Here is a 21,736-nt window from a genome sequence, read left to right as displayed (position 1 = left end):
GTTAAGATTAAGGAATGAATCCGGCTTCACGCTTATCACCTTTGGAACGTGCGGCTTCCAGCAAGGTGGGGATTTCATTGGCCTTGTCAGGGGTGATTGTAGAACCTTCAACCGAAGTCGCGACTCCCATAGTAAACTCAGCAAAAAAAAAAAAAACGTCAACTGAGTTTATTTTCAGCAAACTTAACTGGTGTGGCCACCAGCTGCATTAAGTACTGCAGTGCATCTCCTCCTCATGGACTGCACCAGATTTGCCCGTTCTTGCTGTGAGATGTTACCCCACTCTTCCACCAAGGCACCTGCAAGTTCCCGGACATTTCTGGGGGGAATGGCCCTTGCCCCCACCCTCCGATCCAACAGGTCCCAGAAGTGCTCAATAGGATTGAGATCCTGGCTCTTTGCTGGCCATGGCAGAACACGAACATTCCTGTCATGCAGGAAATCACCCACAGAATGAGCAGTATGGCTGGTGGCATTGTCACGCTGGATGATCCTGCAGGAAGGGTACCACATGAGGGAGGAGGATGTCTTCCCTGTAACGCACAGCATTGAGATTGCCTGCAATGACAACAAGCTCAGTCCGATGATGCTGTGACACAGTGCCACAGACCATGAAGGACCCTCCACTTCCAAATCGATCCCGCTCCTGAGTACAGGCCTCGGTGTAACGCTCATTCCTTCGACAATAAACGCGAATCCGACCATCACCCCTGGTGAGACAAAACTGTGACCGTCAGTGAAGAGCACTTTTTGCTCGGTCCTGTCTGGTCCAGGGACGGTGGGTTTGTGCCCATAGGCGATGTTGTTGCCGGTGATGTCTGGTAAGGACCTGCCTTACAACAGGCTTACAAGCCCTCAGTCCAGCCTCTCTCAGCCTATTGCGGACAGTCTGAGCACTGATCGAGGGATTGTGTGTTCCTGGTGTAGCTCAGGCAGTTGTTGTTGCCATCCTGTACCTTGTCCCGCAGGTGTGATGTTCAGATGTACCGATCCTGTGCAGGTGCTGTTACACGTGGTCTGCCACTGTGAGGACGATCAGCTGTCTGTCCTGTCTCCCTGTAGCGTCTCACAGTACGGACATTGCAATTTATTGCCCTTGCAGCATGCCTAAGGCACGTTCAGGCAGATGAGCAGGTACCCTGGACATCTTTCTTTTGGTGTTTTTCAGAGTCAGTAGGCCTCTCTATTGTCCTAAGTTTTCATAGCTGTGGCCTTAATTGCTTACCATCTGTAAGCTGTTAGTGTCTTAACAACCGTTTCACAGGTGCATGTTCATTAATTGTTTAAGCATGGGAAACAGTGATTAAACCCTTTACAATGAAGATCTGTGAAGTTATTAAGTTATTTGTATTTTTATGAATTATCATTGAAAGATAGGGTCCTGAAAAAGGGACGTTTCTTTTTTTGCTGAGTTTATGTTGTACCAAAGTTGTCTGACTGAAAGAGAATCACTGTATGACTGTCTAGACAACATGTAGTCTCTTTAAAGCTTCTGTTGAATAACTATGTTTTAAAGTGTTCATTTTGGATTTGTGAGCTTTGTTTTTTTTCTTATCCTGGGATTTTGAGCAGAAACCAGACAATCCTGTTATGCATCCCAAGAAAAACATGCCTGACAGACCTGCACCTCCCTATGGTATATGTGTGTGTGTGTGCACGTGTGCAGATGAATACAAGCTACAACTCACTGTAATAGTTGGCATAATACACAGTTCATCCTTAAGTCAGCAAAAAAATACTTTTTACTCTTGTTACATCAAAGGAACAAAACAGATACTGAAGACTGAGGGGCATAAGTTCACAAAAAAAGACAAGATAAAACAATATATATATATATATTGTATACATTTTATTTGACTTTTTATCCCTTTTTCTCCCCAATTGGTAGTTACAGTCTTGTCCCATCACTGCAACTCCTGTACGGACTCGGCAGAGGCGATGGTCAAGAGCCATGCATCCTCAGAAATACGACCCCTGCCAAGCCGCTCTGCTTGTTGACACACTGCTCGCTTAACTCCGAAGCCAGCCGCACCAATGTGTCGGAGGAAACACCGTACAACATGCAACCGTGTCAGCGTGCATGCGCTGTGCCTGCCACAAGGAGTCGCTAGAGGTCGATGGGACAAGGACATCCCGGCTGCCCAAACCCTCCTCAAACCCGGATGATGCTGGACCAATTGTGCGCCACCTGGGCTGACGCCTCTAGCACTGCGATGCCTCTAGCACTGCGTTGCAGTTGCTTAGACCGCTGCCCCACTCGGGAAACCCTTAAAAAAGGGCGATTTTTTTTCCCATGGGTCAAAATGCCACAAGACAACAAAAAAAATGCTTATATTGTTAAATCTGTTTATCTAACTAATTTTTTATATTTTTTTTTTAATGTAAGTAGTCACTTAGTTAATTGTGTCTGTGTGTACTTGGGGAAATGTCAGTTAGGTAGACACAGGAGAGGTTTTGATGTGTCAGCATTGCAGAGCAACTCATTTTTGGTCTAACACTGTGTTATTAAACTTGTGTGTGCTCGCCTTGTTAGAGTACTTCCCTTTTCTCTCCCCCTCTGTCGTTCTATAGTGAATGTGCAGAGCACCCGGTTTCTTCTTCTTTAGAAGTAGGTAGTAAACAGGAAAGCTGTTGGTACAGATAAGGTCTGTTTTTGCTTGAGCACAGACTGATTACCATATTGTTTACCAACCAAACCATCTACTAAGGTGGTGTCCAGATTAAGATGTGAATTAACCAGTGCCTAGAAAACATGTTAATTTTAGTGGAGGGAATGGTTAGTTAGAATGCGCAAAATTGTTTAGGCCTATTTTTAGGCTTAATTTCACACAGCATTCCAAAAGGAGATTGAGCTAAATTAAATGTGTCAAAATTGGAATATACCCACATTTTGCCCACATTTCCCTCAGTGTGTGTACCCTGTACCTCTCTTCCTCTGTGAGGTCTCTGTCACTCCACTGGCAGCAGCCACATTTCAGATGTGGTGATGTGTCAACTATTCACCTTCATCATTGCTCTAGAATCTGTTCATCTCTCAGAGAGGAGCAGTGAAGGGTAGACTAGCTACTACAGGTGCTCCTTTTGTCACCCTGCTGTGCCTTCAGCTGTTCAGCATGTTCCAAATGTATTTAAATAAATCCTAATTTACCCATTCGTTTCACATGGGTTGCAACACACTTTACTGTGCTTGATGCACCATCAAGCAAAGCCCACCACAACAATTGTGTAGTTGCATTAGCTAGTGAACCCAATAATGTATATCTGTTTTTCTAAATACACACTTCTGACATCCAGTAATATTGAGTCCATTAGAACTGTTCGGTCAAGGCTCATCACCTATGGCTGTTGTCATTAGTAAACAAACATTAAGTGGTGTATGTCAGGACAACAATAGAGAGACAGTCATATTATATTAAATGAACAGTGTTACAAACTTACAGATAATAGTTAGAACAATGAAGATCTGTTAACACAATTCATGGACATCCCTCCATTTTCCATACATACATTATTTTGTACATTATCAAGTGAATTTAAATGAGAGAAACCACTGGCTGGAGGATGTCGTTGTCGTTATGTAAAATGTGTTAAGAATGTAAACTGTAGTCAAGGGCGTTGTCGCTGTGCTGCTACTGCCAATGTGTTGCTGAATTAGGAAAGGAGACTAGAGAGAAGAATAGAAACCTTTATCATCCTGGAAGGGCAATTTGCTTCTCAGCAGGCAATCAAAATACATACATTCAAAGAAAAGGAATAGCCACACACTCCGATGCAGTAATTTATTCACCAACATTTCGACAGCAAGCGGTCTTTGTCAGGGTTTCATGAATACATACATACAAACAATATTTAGACAAATGAGAGCGAATTTGAAGAGACTGATATGTCAAATATGTCAAATACGAAAGAAAGTGTTAAATTAGTGCCATTGACAGGACTGAGAGTCCGTTTTTTTTTCTCCAGCCCTGCTACTACAGTCACAGAGCACAGAGAAAGTGATGGTGTTTTGTACAGCTTTCGAGTCAGAGTCTACATCCCAAATGCCATCCTATTCCCTATACAGTGCAGTACTTTTGACCAGAGCCCTACAAACCCATAGCACAAAGTATGCACTTTTTGGTGACGGATTCTTTATATAACAAGAAATTATTTTATTTTGCAACATCAATCTGTCATCAATCAATTGACACCAAATATGTTTTGTGTAGCGCATGTGACAAATATATTATTGTCACAAAGTTTAAACCATAGCCTGGCCTAATGTGAGAATTTGTATGTCATATTCAAGTACGGTACTCTTTACATATTCAAGAAGAATGGCAACTTCAATAGTATATTTATGATGTGTCCTTCTCCAAACCTTCCAGGTAAGAGTTCTCATTTAGGCCATCTTGGATTGGGTAGTAGTGTTCTTCCTCATTTCTCCAATAATGCTGCTTCTGGAGGCTCACTCTAGTATTGCTGAAATTAGCAATGAATATCAACAAATATGCACATGCAGCTCACTTTGATCTCAAAAGCATTTCACAACTGCATGATTGAAAGACCACTCATGCCTGTCAATGCAGGTCTACAATAATTATACTCAATGCGCTGTGAGATCTGTCACTGCAGGCCTACAATAATTATACTCCATTGAGTTCTGCAGAGATAGGGAGGTAAGTGCAAAATACCTTGATATACAGTGCATTTGTAAAGTATTCAGACCCCTTGACTTTTTAAACATTTTGTACCTTACAACCTTATTCTAAGATGTATTAAAAAGTTTTTTCCTCATCAATTTACACACAATTTATACCCCATAATGACAAAGGAAAAAACTAAAATTTTTACATTTACATTTAAGTCATTTAGCAGACGCTCTTATCCAGAGCGACTTACAAATTGGTGCTTTCACCTTATGACATCCAGTGGAACAGCCACTTTACAATAGTGCATCTAAGTCTTTTAAGGGGGGGGGGGGGTGAGAAGGATTACTTTATCCTATCCTAGGTATTCCTTAAAGAGGTGGGGTTTCAGGTGTCTCCGGAAGGTGGTGATTGACTCCGCTGTCCTGGCGTCGTGAGGGAGTTTGTTCCACCATTGGGGGGCCAGAGCAGCGAACAGTTTTGACTGGGCTGAGCGGGAACTGTACTTCCTCAGTGGTAGGGAGGCGAGCAGGCCAGAGGTGGATGAACGCAGTGCCCTTGTTTGGGTGTAGGGCCTGATCAGAGCCTGGAGGTACTGAGGTGCCGTTCCCCTCACAGCTCCGTAGGCAAGCACCATGGTCTTGTAGCACATTTACCTAAGTATTCAGACCCTTTACTCTGTACTTTGTTGAAGCACCATTGACAGCTTAGAGTCTTACACTACAAGCTTGGCACACCTGTATTTGGGGAGTTTCTCCCTTTCTTCTCTGCAGATCCTCTCAAGCTCTGTCAGGTTGGATGGGGAGTGTCGATGCACAGCTATTTTCAGGTCTCTCCAGAGATGTTAGATCGGGTTCAATCTGGGCTCTTGGCTGGGCCACTCAAGGACATTGAGACTTGTCCCGAAGCCACTCATGCCTTGACTTGGCTGTGTGTTTAGGGTCGGTGTTCTGTTGGAAGGTGAACCTTCATCCCAGTCTGAGGTTCTGAGCGCTCTGGAGCAGGTTTTCATTAAGGATCTCTCTATACTTTGCTCCGTTGATCTTTCCCTCTGTACTGACTAGTCTTCCAGTCCCTACCGCTGAAAAAGGCCTGATTGGTGGAGTGTTGCAGAGAGGGCTGTCTTTCTGGAACATTCTCCCATCTCCAGAGAGGAAATCTGGAGCTCTGTCAGAGTGACCATTGGGTTCTTGGTCACTTCCCTGACCAAGGCCCTTCTCCTCCAATTTCTCAGTTTGGCCTGGGTGGCCAGCTCCTGAGTGGCCAGCTCTCAACCTTCTTCCATTTAAGAATGACCTTCAATGCTGCAGAAATGTTTTGGTACCCTTCCCCAGATCTGTGCCTCGACACAGTCCTGTCTCGGGACTCTACGGACAATTTTTTTCGACCTCATGGCTTGGTTTTTGCTCTGACATGCACTGTCAACTGTGGGACCTAATATAAACCGGTGTGTGACTTTCCAAATCATATCCAATCAATTTAATTTACCACAGGTTGACTCCAATCAAGTTGTAGAAACATCTCAAGGATGATCCTGAGCTCAATTTCAAGTCTAATACCAAAGGGTCTGATTACTTATGTAAAGTCGGTATTTCTGTTTTTTTTTATTAAAAAAAAATAATAATTATAATTATAATAATTCTAAAAACCGTTTTTTATTTTTGTCATTGTGGGATATTGTGTGATTGATTGATTTAAAAAAAATGTCATACATTTTAGAATAAGGCTTTAAACTTAACCGAATTTGGACAAAGTCAAGGGGTCTGAATACTTCCAAATGCACTGTATATACAGTTGTCGGAAGTTTACATACACCTCAGCCAAATACGTTTAAACTCAGTTTTTCACAATTCCTGACATTTAATCCTAGTAAATATTCCCTGTCTTAGGTCCATTAGTATCACCACTTTATTTTAAGAATGTGAAATGTCAGAACAATAGTAGAGAGAATGGTTTATTTCAGCTTTTATTTATTTAATCACATTCCCAGTGGGTCAGAAGTTTACATACACTCAATTAGTATTTTGGAGCATTGCCTTTAAATTGTTTAACTTGGGTCAAACTTTTCGGGTAGCCTTCCACAAGCTTCCCTCAATAAGTTGGGTGAATTTTGGCCCATTCCTCCTGTCAGAGCTGGTGTAACTGAGTCAGGTTTGTAGGCCTCCTTGCTTGCACACGCATTTTCAGTTCCTCCCAGAAATGTTCTATGGGATTGAGGTCAGGGCTTTGTGATGGCCACTCCAATACCTTGACTTTGTTCTCCTTAAGCAATTTTGCCACAACTTTGGAAGTATGCTTGGGATCATTGTCCATTTGGAAGACGCATTTGCAACCAAGATTTAACTTCCTGACTTATGTCTTGAGATGTTTCTTCAATATCCACATAATTTTTAATTCCTCATGAAGCCATCTATTTTGTGAAGTGCACCAGTCTTTCCTTGTATTATTTGATTTGATGAACTTTTCGTACTTTTTGGAGAAATGCCCTCTGGTCTGATGAAACAAAAAAAGAACAGTTTGTCCATAATGACCATCGTTATGTTTGGAGGAAAAAGGGGGAGGCTTGCAAGCCAAAGAACACCATCCCAACTGTGAAGCATGTGGGTTGTATTATTTTTTCTTAGCCAGGAAACAGTGCTGAGGTTTTTCCGAATGATAACCTGAGTGACAATGAACTTGACTCTCACCCTGAGTACATGAAAACGAAAAATACATATTTTATTGGAAAAGCACATTTTTACCAACCAGAAATCCCTCTCTTGAAACATATTGCCGCCTAGTTGAGAAAGATGTACATAATATCCTGGATAAGAAAATATAATTAATTCCACAATATGTCCAAAGCAGTGAAACAATCTCTTATGGAACTGAAAAATGCCTCCAGTATTATTATAAAACCTGCTGACAAAGGAGGTGCAATAGTGATACTAAATTCAGCAGACCTCTCCCCTCCTCTGTTCTGGTCCTGTTGCTACCATGTTGTGGTAGTGGGAAGCGCACCAGTGTAAATGCGCACATACTCTGTATGAGAGCAAATTCTTGCATCGCTCTCATCTCAATGGGCACGTTCCTCTGCTCAGATGGTATTTGCTTAACAAGTTGCATAATAAGTTGCATGGACTCGCTCTGTGTGCAAAAATAGTGTTTAACATGAGTTTTGAATGACTACCTCATCTCTGTACCCCACACATGCAATTTTCTGTAAGGTCCTGTAATGGTTTTCCTCCTCTTCTGACGAGGAGTATGAAGGATCGGACCAATGCGCAGCGTCGTAAGTGTTCATGTTATTTATTGGAACAGAAACACTAAACAAAGTAACAAAGAGAGAGAAACTAAAACTAAACAGTCCTGTAAAGTGCGGCAACACAAAACGGAAAACAACTACCCACAACCCATAGTGGGAATACAGGCTGCCTAATTATGGTTCTCAATCGGACACAACGATTGACAGCTGCCTCTGATTGGGAACCATACCAGGCCAAAACCAGAAATAAAAAACATAGAACAAAAACATAGAATGCCCACCCCAACTCACACCCTGACCAAACTAAAATAGAGACATAAAAAAGGAACTAAGGTCAGGACGTGACAGGTCCCTCAGTTGAGCAGTGAATTTCAAACACAGATTCAACTACAAAGGCCAGGGAGAATTTCCCAATGCCTCGCAAAGAAGGGCACCTATTGGTAGATGGATAAAAGCAGACAATGAATATCCCTTTGAGCATGGTGAAGTTAGTATTTACACTTTGGATTGTGTATCAATACACCTAGTCACTACGAAGATACAGGCGTCCTTCCCAACTCCGTTGCCGGAGAGGAAGGAAAACCACTCAGGGATTTCACCATGAGGCCAATGGTGACTTTAAAACAGTTACAGAGTTAAATGGCTGTGATAGGAGAAAACTGAGGATGGATCAACAACATTGTAGTTACTCCACAATACTAACCTAAATGACAGAGTGAATAGAAGGAAGCCCGTACAGAATAAAAAAACATTCCAAAACATGCATCCTGTTTGCAACAAGGCACTAAAGTAATAACAAAAATGGTGGCAAAGCAATTCACTTTTTGTCCTGAATACAAAGTATTATTTTTGGGGCAACACATTACTGAGTACCACTCTCCATATTTTCAAACATAGTGGTGGCTGTATCATGTTATGGGTATGCTTGTAATCCTTAAGGACTGGGGAGAAATAAGGATTCTAGCTTTATTACCTTTATTACCTTCAATTCAAGAGTTTTGGAGAGAAAAGAAAGAAGGGATACTGGTCTGTAGTTGTTGACATCGGAGGGATCGAGTGTAGGTTTTTTCAGAAGGGGTGCAACTCTCGCTCTCTTGAAGACGGAAGGGACGTAGCCAGCGGTCAGGGATGAGTTGATGAGCGAGGTGAGGTAAGGGAGGAGGTCTCCGGAAATGGTCTGGAGAAGAGAGGAGGGGATAGGGTCAAGCGGGCAGGTTGTAGGGCGGCCGGCCGTCACAAGACGCGAGATTTCATCTGGAGAGAGAGGGGAGAAAGAGGTCAGAGCACAGGGTAGGGCAGTGTGAGCAGAACCAGCGGTGTCGTTTGACTTAGCAAACGAGGATCGGATGTCGTCGACCTTCTTTTCAAAATGGTTGACGAAGTCATCTGCAGAGAGGGAGGGGGGGGAGGGGGAGGAGGATTCAGGAGGGAGGAGAAGGTTGCAAAGAGCTTCCTAGGGTTAGAGGCAGATGCTTGGAATTTAGAGTGGTAGAAAGTGGCTTTAGCAGCAGAGAGAGAAGAGGAAAATGTAGAGAGGAGGGAGTGAAAGGATGTCAGGTCCGCAGGGAGGCGAGTTTTCCTCCATTTCCGCTCGGCTGCCCGGAGCCCTGTTCTGTGAGCTCGCAATGAGTCGTCGAGCCACGGAGCGGGAGGGGAGGACCGAGCCGGCCTGGAGGATAGGGGACATAGAGAGTCAAAGGATGCAGAAAGGGAGGAGAGGAGGGTTGAGGAGGCAGAATCAGGAGATAGGTTGGAGAAGGTTTGAGCAGAGGGAAGAGATGATAGGATGGAAGAGGAGAGAGTAGCGGGGAGAGAGAGCGAAGGTTGGGACGGCGCGATACCATCCGAGTAGGGGCAGTGTGGGAAGTGTTGGATGAGAGCGAGAGGGAAAAGGATACAAGGTAGTGGTCGGAGACTTGGAGGGGAGTTGCAACGAGGTTAGTGGAAGAACAGCATCTAGTAAAGATGAGGTCGAGCGTATTTCCTGCCTTGTGAGTAGTGGGGGAAGGTGAGAGGGTGAGGTCAAAGAGGAGAGGAGTGGAAAGAAGGAGGCAGAGAGGAATGAGTCAAAGGTAGGCGTGGGGAGGTTAAAGTCGCCCAGAACTGTGAGAGGTGAGCCGTCCTCAGGAAAGGAGCTTATCAAGGCATCAAGCTCATTGATGAACTCTCCGAGGGAACCTGGAGGGCGATAAATGATAAGGATGTTAAGCTTGAAAGGGCTGGTAACTGTGACAGCATGGAATTCAAAGGAGGCGATAGACAGATGGGTAAGGGGAGAAAGAGAGAATGACCACTTGGGAGAGATGAGGATCCCGGTGCCACCACCCCGCTGACCAGAAGCTCTCGGGGTGTGCGAGAACACGTGGGCAGACGAAGAGAGAGCAGTAGGAGTAGCAGTGTTGTCTGTGGTGATCCATGTTTCCGTCAGTGCCAAGAAGTCGAGGGACTGGAGGGAGACATAGGCGGAGATGAACTCTGCCTTGTTGGCCGCAGATCGGCAGTTCCAGAGGCTACCGGAGACCTGGAACTCCACGTGGGTCGTGCGCGCTGGGACCACCAGATTAGGGTGGCCGCGGCCCGCGGTGTGGAGCGTTTGTATGGTCTGTGCAGAGAGGAGAGAACAGGGATAGACAGACACATAGTTGACAGGCTACACAAGAGGCTACGCTAATGCAAAGGAGATTGGAATGACAAGTGGACTACACGTCACGAGTGTTCAGAGAGTTAAGCTTACGTAGCAAGAATCTTATTGACTAAAATGATTAAAATGATACAGTACTGCTGAAGTAGGCTAGCTGGCAGAGGCTGCGTTGTTGACTAAGTAGGCTAGTTGGCATTGGCTGCGTTGTTGACACTACACTAATCAAGTCGTTCCGTTGAGTGTAATAGTTTCTACTGTGCTGCTATTCGGGGCTAGCTGGCTAGCTAGCAGTGTTGATTACGTTACGTTGCGTTAAAAGAACGACAATAGCTGGCTAACTAACCTAGGAAATCGCTCTAGACTACACAATTATCTTTGATACAAAGACGGCTGTGTAGCTAGCTATGTAGCTAGCTACGATCAAACAAATCAAGCCGTTGTACTGTAATGAAATGAAATGAAAAATGTGATACTACCTGTGGAGCGAGCGAAATGCGACCGGATTGTTGAGTGCAGAAGTTCTGTTCGGTAGACGTTGGCTAGCTGTTGGCTAGCTAGCAGAGTCTCCTATGTTAAGGACGACATAAAACTACACACTCTAAACTACACAATTATCTTGGGTACGAAGACAGCAAAGACAACTATGTAGCTAGCTAACACTACACTAATCAAGTCGTTCAGTTGAGTGTAATAGTTGTGCTGCTAATCGGTAGACGGTGGACTAGCTAACGGTGGACGTTAGCTAGCTGGCTAGCTGCAGGGCAGTGTAGACTGCGTTAGGACGACGAAATACGATAATTACGCAATTATCTATGATACAAAGACGGCTGTGTAGCTAGCTAAGAAGAAATTGATAAGATTAGACAAATCAAACCGTTGTACTATAATGAAATGTAATGAAATGTAATGAAATGTAATACTACCTGCGGACCGAGTGCAGATGCGACCGCTCGCTCCAACCCGGATACAGTTATCCTGCGTTCAGGTCACGCGCCTCTAACAAACAGTACACTTCACTCGACCCTCGTTCTGAACAGGGCTACTTCTTAATTTCTACAAGGAAAAACATCAACCAATTTCTAAAGACTGTTAACATCTAGTGGAAGCGATAGGAACTGCAAGCGCAACTGCCTTAGAATTCTAGGTTCCCATAGAAAACCCATTGAAAAGAGAGTGACCTCCTTGATGGTTTGTCCTCGGGGTTTCGCCAGCCAAATAAGTTCTGACATAATTTTAACAGTTTTATAAATGTTAGTGTTTTCTATCTAAATCTACGAATTATATGCATATCCTAGCTTCTGGGCCTGAGTAGCAGACAGTTTACTTTGGGCACACGTTTCATCCGGATGTGAAAATAGTGCCCCCTAGCCTGAAGAAGTTTTAAATTATTTTATTTTATGATTTTTTCAAAACAAATCAAATTTATTTATATAGCCCTTCTTACATCAGCTGATATATCAAAGTGCTGTACAGAAACCCAGCCTAAAACCAGAAACAGCAAGCAATGCAGGTGTAGAAGCACGGTGGCTACGAAAAACTCCCTAGAAACCAAAACCTAGGAAGAAACCTAGAGAGGAACCAGGCTATGAGGGGTGGCCAGTCCTCTTCTGGCTGTGCCGGGTGGAGATTATAACAGAACATGACCAAGATGTTAAAATGTTCATAAATGACCAAATAATAGTAATCACAGTGAACAGGTCAGGGTTCTGTAGCCACAGGCAGAACAGTTGAAACTGGAGCAGCAGCATGACAAGGTGGACTGGGGACAACAAGGAGTCATCATGCCAGGTAGTCCTGAGGCATGGTCCTAGGGCTCGGCTCAGGTCCTCTGAGAGAGAGAAAGAAAGAAAGAGAGAATTAGAGAGCATACTTAAATTCACACAGGACACTGGATAAGACAGAAGAAATACTCCAGATATAACAGACTGGCCCTAGCCCACTGACAAATAAACTACTGCAGCATAAATACTGGAGGCTGAGACCTACAAAGATCTCCTCCACGGCACAACTCAAGGGGGGGGGGGGGGTTGGGGGTGGCGCCAACCCAGACAGGAAGACCACGTCAGTGACTCAACCCACTCAAGTGACACACCCCTCCTAGGGACGGCATGGAAGAGCACCAGTAAGCCAGTGACTCAGCCCCTGTAAAAGGGTTAGAGGCAGAGAATCCAGGTGGAGAGAGGGGAACCAGCCAGGCAGAGACAGCAAGGGTGGTTTGTTGCTCCAGTGCTTTTCAGTTCACTTTCACACTCCTGGGCCAGACTACAATCAATCATAGGACCTACTGAAGAGATGAGTCTTCAATAAAGACTTGGAGTTTGAGACCGAGTTTGCGTCTCTCACATGGGTAGGCAGACCATTCCATAAAAATTGAGCTCTATAGGAGGACGCCCTGACTCCACCTCTAACAGGAAGCCAGTGTAGAGAAGCTAGCACTGGGGTAATATGATCAAATTTTCTGGTTCTAGTCAGGATTCTAGCAGCCGTATTTGGCACTAACTGAAGTAGTGCTTTATCTGGGTAGCCGGAAAGTAGAGAATTGCAGTAGTCTAACCTAGATGTAACAAAAGCATGGATGAATTTTTCTGCATAATGTTTGGACAGAACATTTCTGATTTTTGCAATGTTACGTAAATGGATAAAAGCTGTCCTTGAAACAGTCTTGATATGTTTGTCAAAAGAGAGATCAGGGTCCAGAGTAACGCCAAGGTCCTTCTCAGTTGTATTTGAGACGACTGTACAACCATCAAGATTAATTGTCAGATTCAACAGAAGATCTCTTTGTTTCTTGGGACCTAGAACAAGCCTCTCTGTTTTGTCCGAGTTTTAAATTAGAAATTTTGCAGCCATCCTTATGTCTGAAACACAGGCTTCCAGCGAGGGTAATTTTGTGGCTTCGCCGTGTTTCATTGAAATGTACAGCTGTGTGTCATCCGCATAGCAGTGAAAGTTTACATTATGTTTTCGAATGAAATCCCCAAGAGGTAAGATATATAGTGAAAACGATAGTGGTCCTAAAACGGAACCTTGAGGAACACCGGTGATTTGTCAGAGGACAAACCACTCACAGAGCCAAACTGATATCTTTCCGACAGATAAGATCTAAACCAGGCCAGAACTTGTCCGTGTAGACCAATTTGGGTTTCCAATCTCTCCAAAAGAATGTGGTGATCGATGGTATCAAAAGCAGCACTAAGGTCTGACGCCATTAAAATGTAATTTACCATATTCACGAGTGCAGTCTCAGTGCTATGATGGGGTCTAAAACCAGACTGAAGCATTTCGTATAAAGTGTTTGTCTTCAGGATGCAGAGTTGCTGCGCAACAGATTTTTCAAAAAAATGTTCAGAGGAATGGGAAATTCTATATAGGCCGATTTAGTTAAAAAAATATTTTCTGGGTCAAGGTTTGGCTTTTTCAAGAGAGGCTTTATTACTGCCACTTTTAGTGAGTTTGGTACGCATCCGGTGGATAGAGAGCCATTTATTATGTTCAACATAGGAGGGCCAAGCACAAGAACCACCTCTTTCAGTAGTTTAGTTGGAATTAGGGTCCAGTATGCAGCTTGAAGGTTTAGAGGCCATGATTATTTTCATCATTGTGTCAAGAGATATAGTACTAAAACACTTGAGTGTCTCCCTTGATCCTAGGTCCTGGCAGAGTTGTGCAGACTCAGGACAACTGAGCTTTGAAGGAATACGCAGATTTAAAGAGGCGTCCGTAATTTGCTTTCTAATAATCATGATATTTTCCTCAAAGAAGTTCATAATTTTTTTTACTGCTGAAGTGAAAGCCATCCTCTCTTCGGGAATGCTACTTTTTAGTTAGCTTTGCGACAGTATCACATTTTTTGGGGGGATTGTTCTTATTTTTATTAAGTTGGAAAAATAGGATGGTCAAGCAGCAGTGAGGGCTCTTCGATACCGCACGGTCCTGTCTTTCCCAGCTAGTCGGAAGACTTCCAGTTTGGTGTAGCGCCATTTCCGTTCCAATTTTCTGGAAACTTGCTTCAGAGCTCTGTATTTTCCGTATACCAGGGAGCTAGTTTCTTTGACAAATGTTTTTAGTTTTAAGGGGTGCAACTGCATCTAGGGTATTGCACAAGGTTAAATTTAGTTCCTCAGTTAGGTGGTTAACTGATTTTTGTTCTCTGACGTCCTTGGTTAGGCAGAGGGAGTCTGGAAGAGCATCAAGGAATCTTGATGCTCTTTGGTTGCAGATTATTTGTTGCGTTTACAAACGTAGTAAAATGGTGGTCCAATAGTCCAGGATTATGAGGAAAAACAGTAAGATCCACAACATCTATTCCATGGGACACAATTAGGTCCAGAGTATGACTGTGGCAGTGAATAGGTCTGGAGACATGTTGGACAAAACCCACCTAGTCGATGATGGCTCTGAAAGCCTTTTGGAGTGGGTCTGTGGACTTTTCCATGTGAATATTAAAGTCACCAAAAATTTGAATGTTATCTGCTATGACTACAAGGTCTGATGGGAACTCAGTGAGGAACGCTGTATATGGCCCAGGAGGCCTGTAAACAGTAGCTGTAAAAAGTGATTGAGTAGGCTGCATAGATTTCATGATTAGAAGCGGAAAAGACGAAAACGTCTGTTTTTTTTTTGTAAATTGAAATTTGCTATAGTAAATGTTAGCAACACCTCCGCCTTTGCGGGATGCGCAAAATTTCATTTGATTAATCCTGCCTTGCATCACTCATAAACACCAGTTTGATCATGGCCGCTACTCAGTGTGAGGATGTGGGGTTCTAATGCCTTATAAAGCATCCATGTAAAATGGTATTGTTGTATTCATTGACGATGAGGGTTATTTGTGTGTTTATTCAAGGAACTCTTATATAGTGTCTCAAATCGCACCCTATTCCCTATGCACCCTGGTTAAAAGTAGTGCATTGAATAGGGTGACATTTGGGACAAAGCCACAATGTATGTATATTCAACTATGTGCTGCAGCACCTTTCTCCAGTGTTGGCCTGAAGGTGTATTGTGTTGGTCACACGAAAGCAAAAATAATGTACCTGAATATGTATAAATGTGCTACAATGTCTTTTTTATCCACAACAAAAATGGCTAATTTCATGTGTAACAATATATAATAATGTATATGATTATAAATATTCCTTCAAAATGTGGGATTTTCTCAAAATAATTGTAATCCTCTTTGTATCATTTAATATAAATGCAATTCATATAACATTCCAAGAAATGGTAATGTCTTAGGTCTATTCTCTCTCTCTCTCTCTCTCTCTGTCGTAAAAGTCACTTTCAGAAGAACAGAAAAGTGAAATGAAAATGTTAGATTTGCATTTCACTGCTCAATTAGTTATTATTAGCCTGACTTTTACTTCTCTTTTTTAATTAATTTTTGACTTGATCTATTCTAACAAGATGTTGGTAGATTGAACTAAAATACTATGATGGGCCTTGTTCTTCTGCAAATGTTAAAATCAACCTACTGTATGTAAATTCAGTGTGTGAGACATATACACAATGTAAATGCAGAGGCATTGAGTGAGATGTACTAGGTGCAGCTGCCTGTCCTGTACAGTACCATACATATTTCTTTGATTAATCAGTATAGTGGGTTGTATTAAAAAGTGTCTCCTTCAGGGACAGAGTGGTGCCACTTAAAATGGAAGGTGTGGTTTTATTGGAGCTCATTTAACTTTTATAGTAACTGAAACTGTATTTCTGTCAAACTTGTGTTCGAGTGTGATAAACTGTATTATAGCCTTTTCATTTTCCTCCCTCTGTCTTTGGTGATGATAGTCTTTGGCTTCTTTTAGTAAAGTCCACAGTTAAGTTCACGCCAGGAAGCTCTGTCAACGTCAAATGTTTTATAAATGGAAGTACACTCATAATATATTATCTTTATCCACCAAGAATGTTTTAAACTGTGATCTACTACTCCATGGACCAGTTTCCCAGGAACAGATTACGCCTAGTCCTGAGTTAAGCAACATGCTTAATGGAGAGTCTCCATTGAAAGTGTGTTTTAGTACAGGAGGCTTAATATCAGTCCAGGAAACCTGCCCCATATGTATAATTGCAATATTAGTTAATTGTAAGACCCTTTGATGTCCATGTATAATTTAGCCATCAGAAACATATGCGTCCCAAATGGCACCCTATTCCATAAAACAATATATACTTTGTGGTAAATGTAGTGCCATTTGGGACTGTTGTGTTGTGCTGTGCCCCCTGTCTTGTCCTGTCCAGATGTCAGCCCAGCCACTCTCTCTCTCTCTGTAATTATGGAAATGTAATGTTTGTATTTATAGGCTTAACCCACAAGAAGCTGGCCTTGGCTGACTAACAGCTGGAAAATATCATTGTTTTAACTGAACCAAAGTCTCGAGGTTGAGAGGGGGTATATAGAGTAGCACTGTGTATACGCTTATAGTCTAATGGTCTGTGTAATGGATTGTCTGTAGGATCTTAGGTCTGTTCTTCAGCATCAATTTTTAGTCTAAATATAAAGCCCATATTATGGGGTGGATGTGGTTCACTAAGCTAGAGTATAATGTGTGAACAACTTTCTCAGAAAAATGAGTCTTTGGTGACTATGCGGTTAAATTCATAATTGCACACATCGAGAGGTCAGTCAAGGATGTAATACAAATAAAGAATACATTTAAATGTATTTAAATATTTACAATATATACACAATTTACAGTATAAAATGCATATAGACTTCAGTAAAAAATAATCACACACAGGACATCTAGCCCTGGTAGTGTACAAAGGGACTGGACCCAAAAGTGTAAGATTTCCATGAAAACAGATCACAGTTGAGTGTAAAGGCAAGTTAAAGAATTTGAGACATTCCAAAAAAACCATTCAGGCAGTTTAAACATCAAAACATTGTATTTCATAGTAGACTAAGTAAACTTGTTTTGTTATTTTGGTGACCTTGTAGTTTTGCCATAGACAGTGCTTACAATAGCACACAGTCAGAATAACAGAAAGGCACTTGTGTCAATCACAGCACTAAACTTTTGTAAAGGAAAGAAAATAAGTACAGGGCCAGCCCCACATAGGATTGTTTACTCAAAAACAAACACCCTACCAAGCGCTATAAAGCTTTAATATAACAAATATAACTAAGGTAGTACCAGCTACATTATTACAAAATAATAAAAACATTTCAATATATTTATGTATAACAAAATGGCATGTTTAAATATTTAAATAAAATGACCGATAGACCTATTCAAAATAGGCATGAAGGACAACTCCCAGTCGTGTACATCAATCACATCACATATGTCTCTTCATGTGAAGCGCGAGGTGGTCGGACCGGGAGAAGGCGCGATCACACAGGTGGCACTGGAAGGGCCGGTGACCGGTGTGTTTGCGGAAATGGCGGGTCAGTTCGTCCGAGCGAGCGAATTTCCAGCCGCAGCCTTCCCAGCCGCAATTGTATGGCTTTTCACCTGAGGAGACAGAACAAAAGAAACATAAGCTCTATTGAGTAGGCCTACATTTATTCTCCATGAATATGGCCCTGTAATATTGTATGGTGACGCGTAAAGGTGTGTAATGTTACATGTTATGGTGCATAATGTGCTAAAAAAGCAAATATATTTATCTTACCAGTGTGCGTTCTGTGATGCGCCTTCAGATGCGAGCTCTTGGTGTAGGTCTTTCCGCACCCAGCGAATGTGCAGGTGTGCGTCGCCGTGCGCTTCCTTGGCCAGGTGCGGCGAACTCTCTTTGGTTTGGTCTCCAGCAGCTCCAGCGGAGAACATGGGGGCGTCAGCAGTACCCTCTGTGTGTTTGGTTGCATGCTGAGTCCCTCCTCGTACACTCCGAACTGGTGAGCACCTTGGTATGTTCCAATCTGCATTTGGGTGGCTTGAGGCGCCCCGGGGCGGTGGTGTGCGTACGCCGCTGAGGAGTGGTAGTTATGTGGGCATGTCATGGAGTGACACATCGGGTCCTGCTGGGGGCACTCCGAGCTCCCCTGATCGTTGGGGCTGAGCGGTGGCGTCATGTTTCTGGCTGCCCGCGGGGAGATGGCTACTCTCGGCTGCTCGAAGGACATCATGCACAACACGTTGCCCTCTTGCTTGATTTTCGGACACCTCTGGGGAACCATGCCCATAACAGGTCCATAACCGTCCATGGAAGGTTCCACTTTGATGTTATCTAAAATGTCCTGTCTGGGAAACTGCGTAGAGTTCACATACAACCTTCCTTGGATGCTGGAGGTGTTGCGCGTAATACCGACCACGTAGCTGTTCTCCCCTTCGTACCTGAGAAGCTCCGCCATCAGGCTGGTGCTGTAGGGGGGAGGCGGGGAGCTGTGCTCACTGGACGGGTAGGATGGCATGGGGTTCTCAGTGGTGAACAGGTCACCTGGATGATCCGTCGAGGACATGTAATACTCCGCTAAACCTGCTCCCAGCGCAGCAGTAGTCATGCTGTCTGAGCCAGTGGTGTTGGCCAGAATAAAATCCAGATCTAAGTAATTACAAAGATCCCCGTCGTCCTTTCTCCCGATACTGCGACAGTCCATGTTCTGTACCATATCAAGAATGGAGCAGCTGGAAGAAATGGGTTTGTCCATCTCGCTTTTCCACTTCTGCAACAACCAAGAGGATCACAGCATTAGACAGAAAACACACAGCTGAATCTCAAACAGAAGGCTATGAACATAACAGTTTTAGAAGTCTGTAGGCTTACTTACATGTTCACAACTTTTGGTTTGGTTTGCAAATGTCGAGATGGATGGCAAAATCACCCCGGAAAAAGACATTTAAAAAAAGATGATACCTTATTTTATGCCAAAGTTGATTCAGTGAGTGAGTGCCCTTTTGCGCTCACCTCGCACCAGAATCAGTGCGTTCTATCTAACTGTTGCTCTTCCAAAGTTGCGCTTCAAAGTCATGAGCAAGTTTGAATGGTAGTAGGAGGTTCTCCAAGCTTATAAATATGACAGCCGAGTAGCTGGACCAATTGTGCGCAGCCGAGGAAATACGTTCAGGATGATGGTAAATTTAGCCCCGGTATATAAAGCAGTCCTCCAATGAGCTGAGTTATTGCGCTCTGTCAATTCCATTCAAGGGACTTGAAACATATGCTAACATTGCCAAAGTAAGTGAAGTAGATCATATACAAATGTGAAATAAACAATAAAAATGGACAGTAAACATCACACTCACAGAAGTTCCAAATGTCATATTATGTATATATACAGTGTTGTAACGATGTGCAAATAGTTAAAGTACAAAAGGGAAAATAAATAAACATAAATATGGGTTGTATTTACAATGTTGTTTGTTCTTCACAGGCTGCCCCTTTCTTGTGGCAACAGGTCACAAATATTGCTGCTGTTGATGGCACATTGTGACCCAGTAGATACGGGAGTTTATAGAAATGGGGTTTGTTTTCAATTTCTTTGTGGATCTGTGTAATCTGAGGGAAATATGTGTCTCTAATATGGTCATACATTTGGCAGGAGGTTAGGAAGTACAGCTCAGTTTCCACCTCATTTTGTGGGCAGCATGTGTAACAGTATAACTTTAAACCGTCCCCTCGCACGAACCAGGGACCCTCTGCACACATCGACAACAGTCACCCACGAAGCATCGTTACCCATCGCTCCACAAAAGCCACCCCTTGCAGAGCAAAGGGAACCACTAGTTCAAGGTCTCAGAGCAAGTGACATCACCAATTGAAATGTTATTTAGCGCGCACCACCGCTAACTAAGCTAGCCGTTTCACATCCGTTACACTCACCCCCCTTTTGACCTCCTCCTTTTTCCGCAGCAACCAGTGATCTGGGTCAACAGCATCAATGTAACAGTATAACTTTAGACTGTCCCCTCGCCCATACCCGGTCGCGAACCAGGGACCCTCTGCACACATCATCAACAGTCACCCACGAAGCATCGTTACCCATCGCTCCACAAAAGCCACGGCCCTTGCAGAACAAGGGGAACCACTACTTCAAGGTCTCATAGCAAGTGACATCACCGATTGAAATGCTATTTAGCGCGCACCACCGCTAACCGTTTCACTCACCCCCCTTTTGACCTCCTCTTTCTCCACAGCAACCAGTGATCCGGGTCAACAGCATCAATGTAACAGTATAACTTTAGACCTCGCCCATACCCGGGCGCGAACCAGGGACCCTCTGCACACATCAACAACAGTCACCCTTGAAGCATTGTATACCCATCGCTCCACAAAAGCCGCAGCTCTTGTAGAGCAAGGGGAACTACTACTTCAAGGTCTTAGAGCAAGTGACGTCACCAATTGAAACGCTATTTAGCGCGCACCACCGCTAACTAAGCTAGCCGTTTCACATCCGTTACACATGCACATAGCCTGTCTTCTCTTGAGAGCCAGGTCTGCCCACGGCGGCCTTTCTCAATAGCGAGGCTATGTTCACTGAGTCTGTACATAGTTAAAGCTTTCCTTAAGTTTGAGTTAGTCACAGTGGTCAGGTATTCTGCAACTGTGTACTCTCTGTTTAGGGCCAAATAGCATTCTAGTTTGCTCTTTTTTTGTTAATTACTTGACACATTGAAAATAATTATATTTTTGTTTTCTCATGATTTGGTTGGGTTTAATTGTGTTGCTGTCTGTCTCTCTCCCCACTCTGCCTTTCAGGTGAGCCTATAAAGCTCTGGGGAACCTCCCTCCACAATGATGACGCAGCCGGTGTGGTGCCGAAAAGCTCCCCCCTGCCAGACGCAATTCTTCATTGCTGCGACTTGCTTGCTAGTAAAAAATTCTGATCATGTTAAGCTGCGTTTTTTTTTTTTTTTTTCTTTCGGTTTGATGGCGGGGAAGGCACTAGTAATGTCTGCAGTTTTGGTTTGTTATTATTTGTTTCAAGTCTATTAGTCTATAAATAAATCTCTTTGCCAAAATTAGTCATCTCTCCCATGTCTTATTCGACGAGTAGTAGTTCTGAAATGTTTATTGCTTGCCTACATTTAACTCTGTCTTCCATGTTTAATATAACACACAAACATTAATTATTCATTTGCATTACATCATTACATTTAAGTCATTTAGCAGACGCTCTTATCCAGAGCGACTTACAAATTGGTGCGTTCACCTTATGACATCCAGTGGAACAGCCACTTTACAATAGTGCATCTAAATCTTTTAAGGGGGGGGTGAGAAGGATTACTTTATCCTATCCTAGGTATTCCTTAAAGAGGTGGGGTTTCAGGTGTCTCCGGAAGG

At 43.3% G+C, this 21,736-nt stretch overlaps 1 protein-coding gene and 1 long non-coding RNA gene across 2 annotated transcripts; one reads left to right on the top strand and one right to left on the bottom strand.

Annotated features, from left to right (window-relative positions):
- Positions 1 to 17,153: 17,153 nt before the first annotated feature.
- Positions 17,154 to 19,446, bottom strand: LOC115102889 (Krueppel-like factor 2). Its single transcript, XM_029623305.2, has 3 exons — positions 19,224 to 19,446; positions 18,128 to 19,118; positions 17,154 to 17,967 (listed from the first exon to the last, which is right to left on the bottom strand). Exons 1-3 carry the CDS (start codon positions 19,290 to 19,292, stop codon positions 17,792 to 17,794), a joined length of 1,236 nt encoding a protein of 411 aa, XP_029479165.1. The 5' UTR covers positions 19,293 to 19,446; the 3' UTR covers positions 17,154 to 17,791.
- A 37-nt stretch (positions 19,447 to 19,483) lies between these two features.
- LOC115102890 (uncharacterized) lies at positions 19,484 to 21,417 on the top strand. The gene is made up of 3 exons (XR_003859507.2): positions 19,484 to 19,630; positions 19,827 to 19,917; positions 21,152 to 21,417. It is a non-coding gene; the product is annotated as an uncharacterized LOC115102890 (long non-coding RNA).
- The last annotated feature ends 319 nt before the right edge of the window (positions 21,418 to 21,736 follow it).

Source organism: Oncorhynchus nerka, linkage group LG20, assembly GCF_034236695.1.
Source record: "Oncorhynchus nerka isolate Pitt River linkage group LG20, Oner_Uvic_2.0, whole genome shotgun sequence".
Taxonomy (NCBI): domain Eukaryota; kingdom Metazoa; phylum Chordata; class Actinopteri; order Salmoniformes; family Salmonidae; genus Oncorhynchus; species Oncorhynchus nerka.
This window is presented reverse-complemented; position numbering and strand designations above follow the sequence as displayed.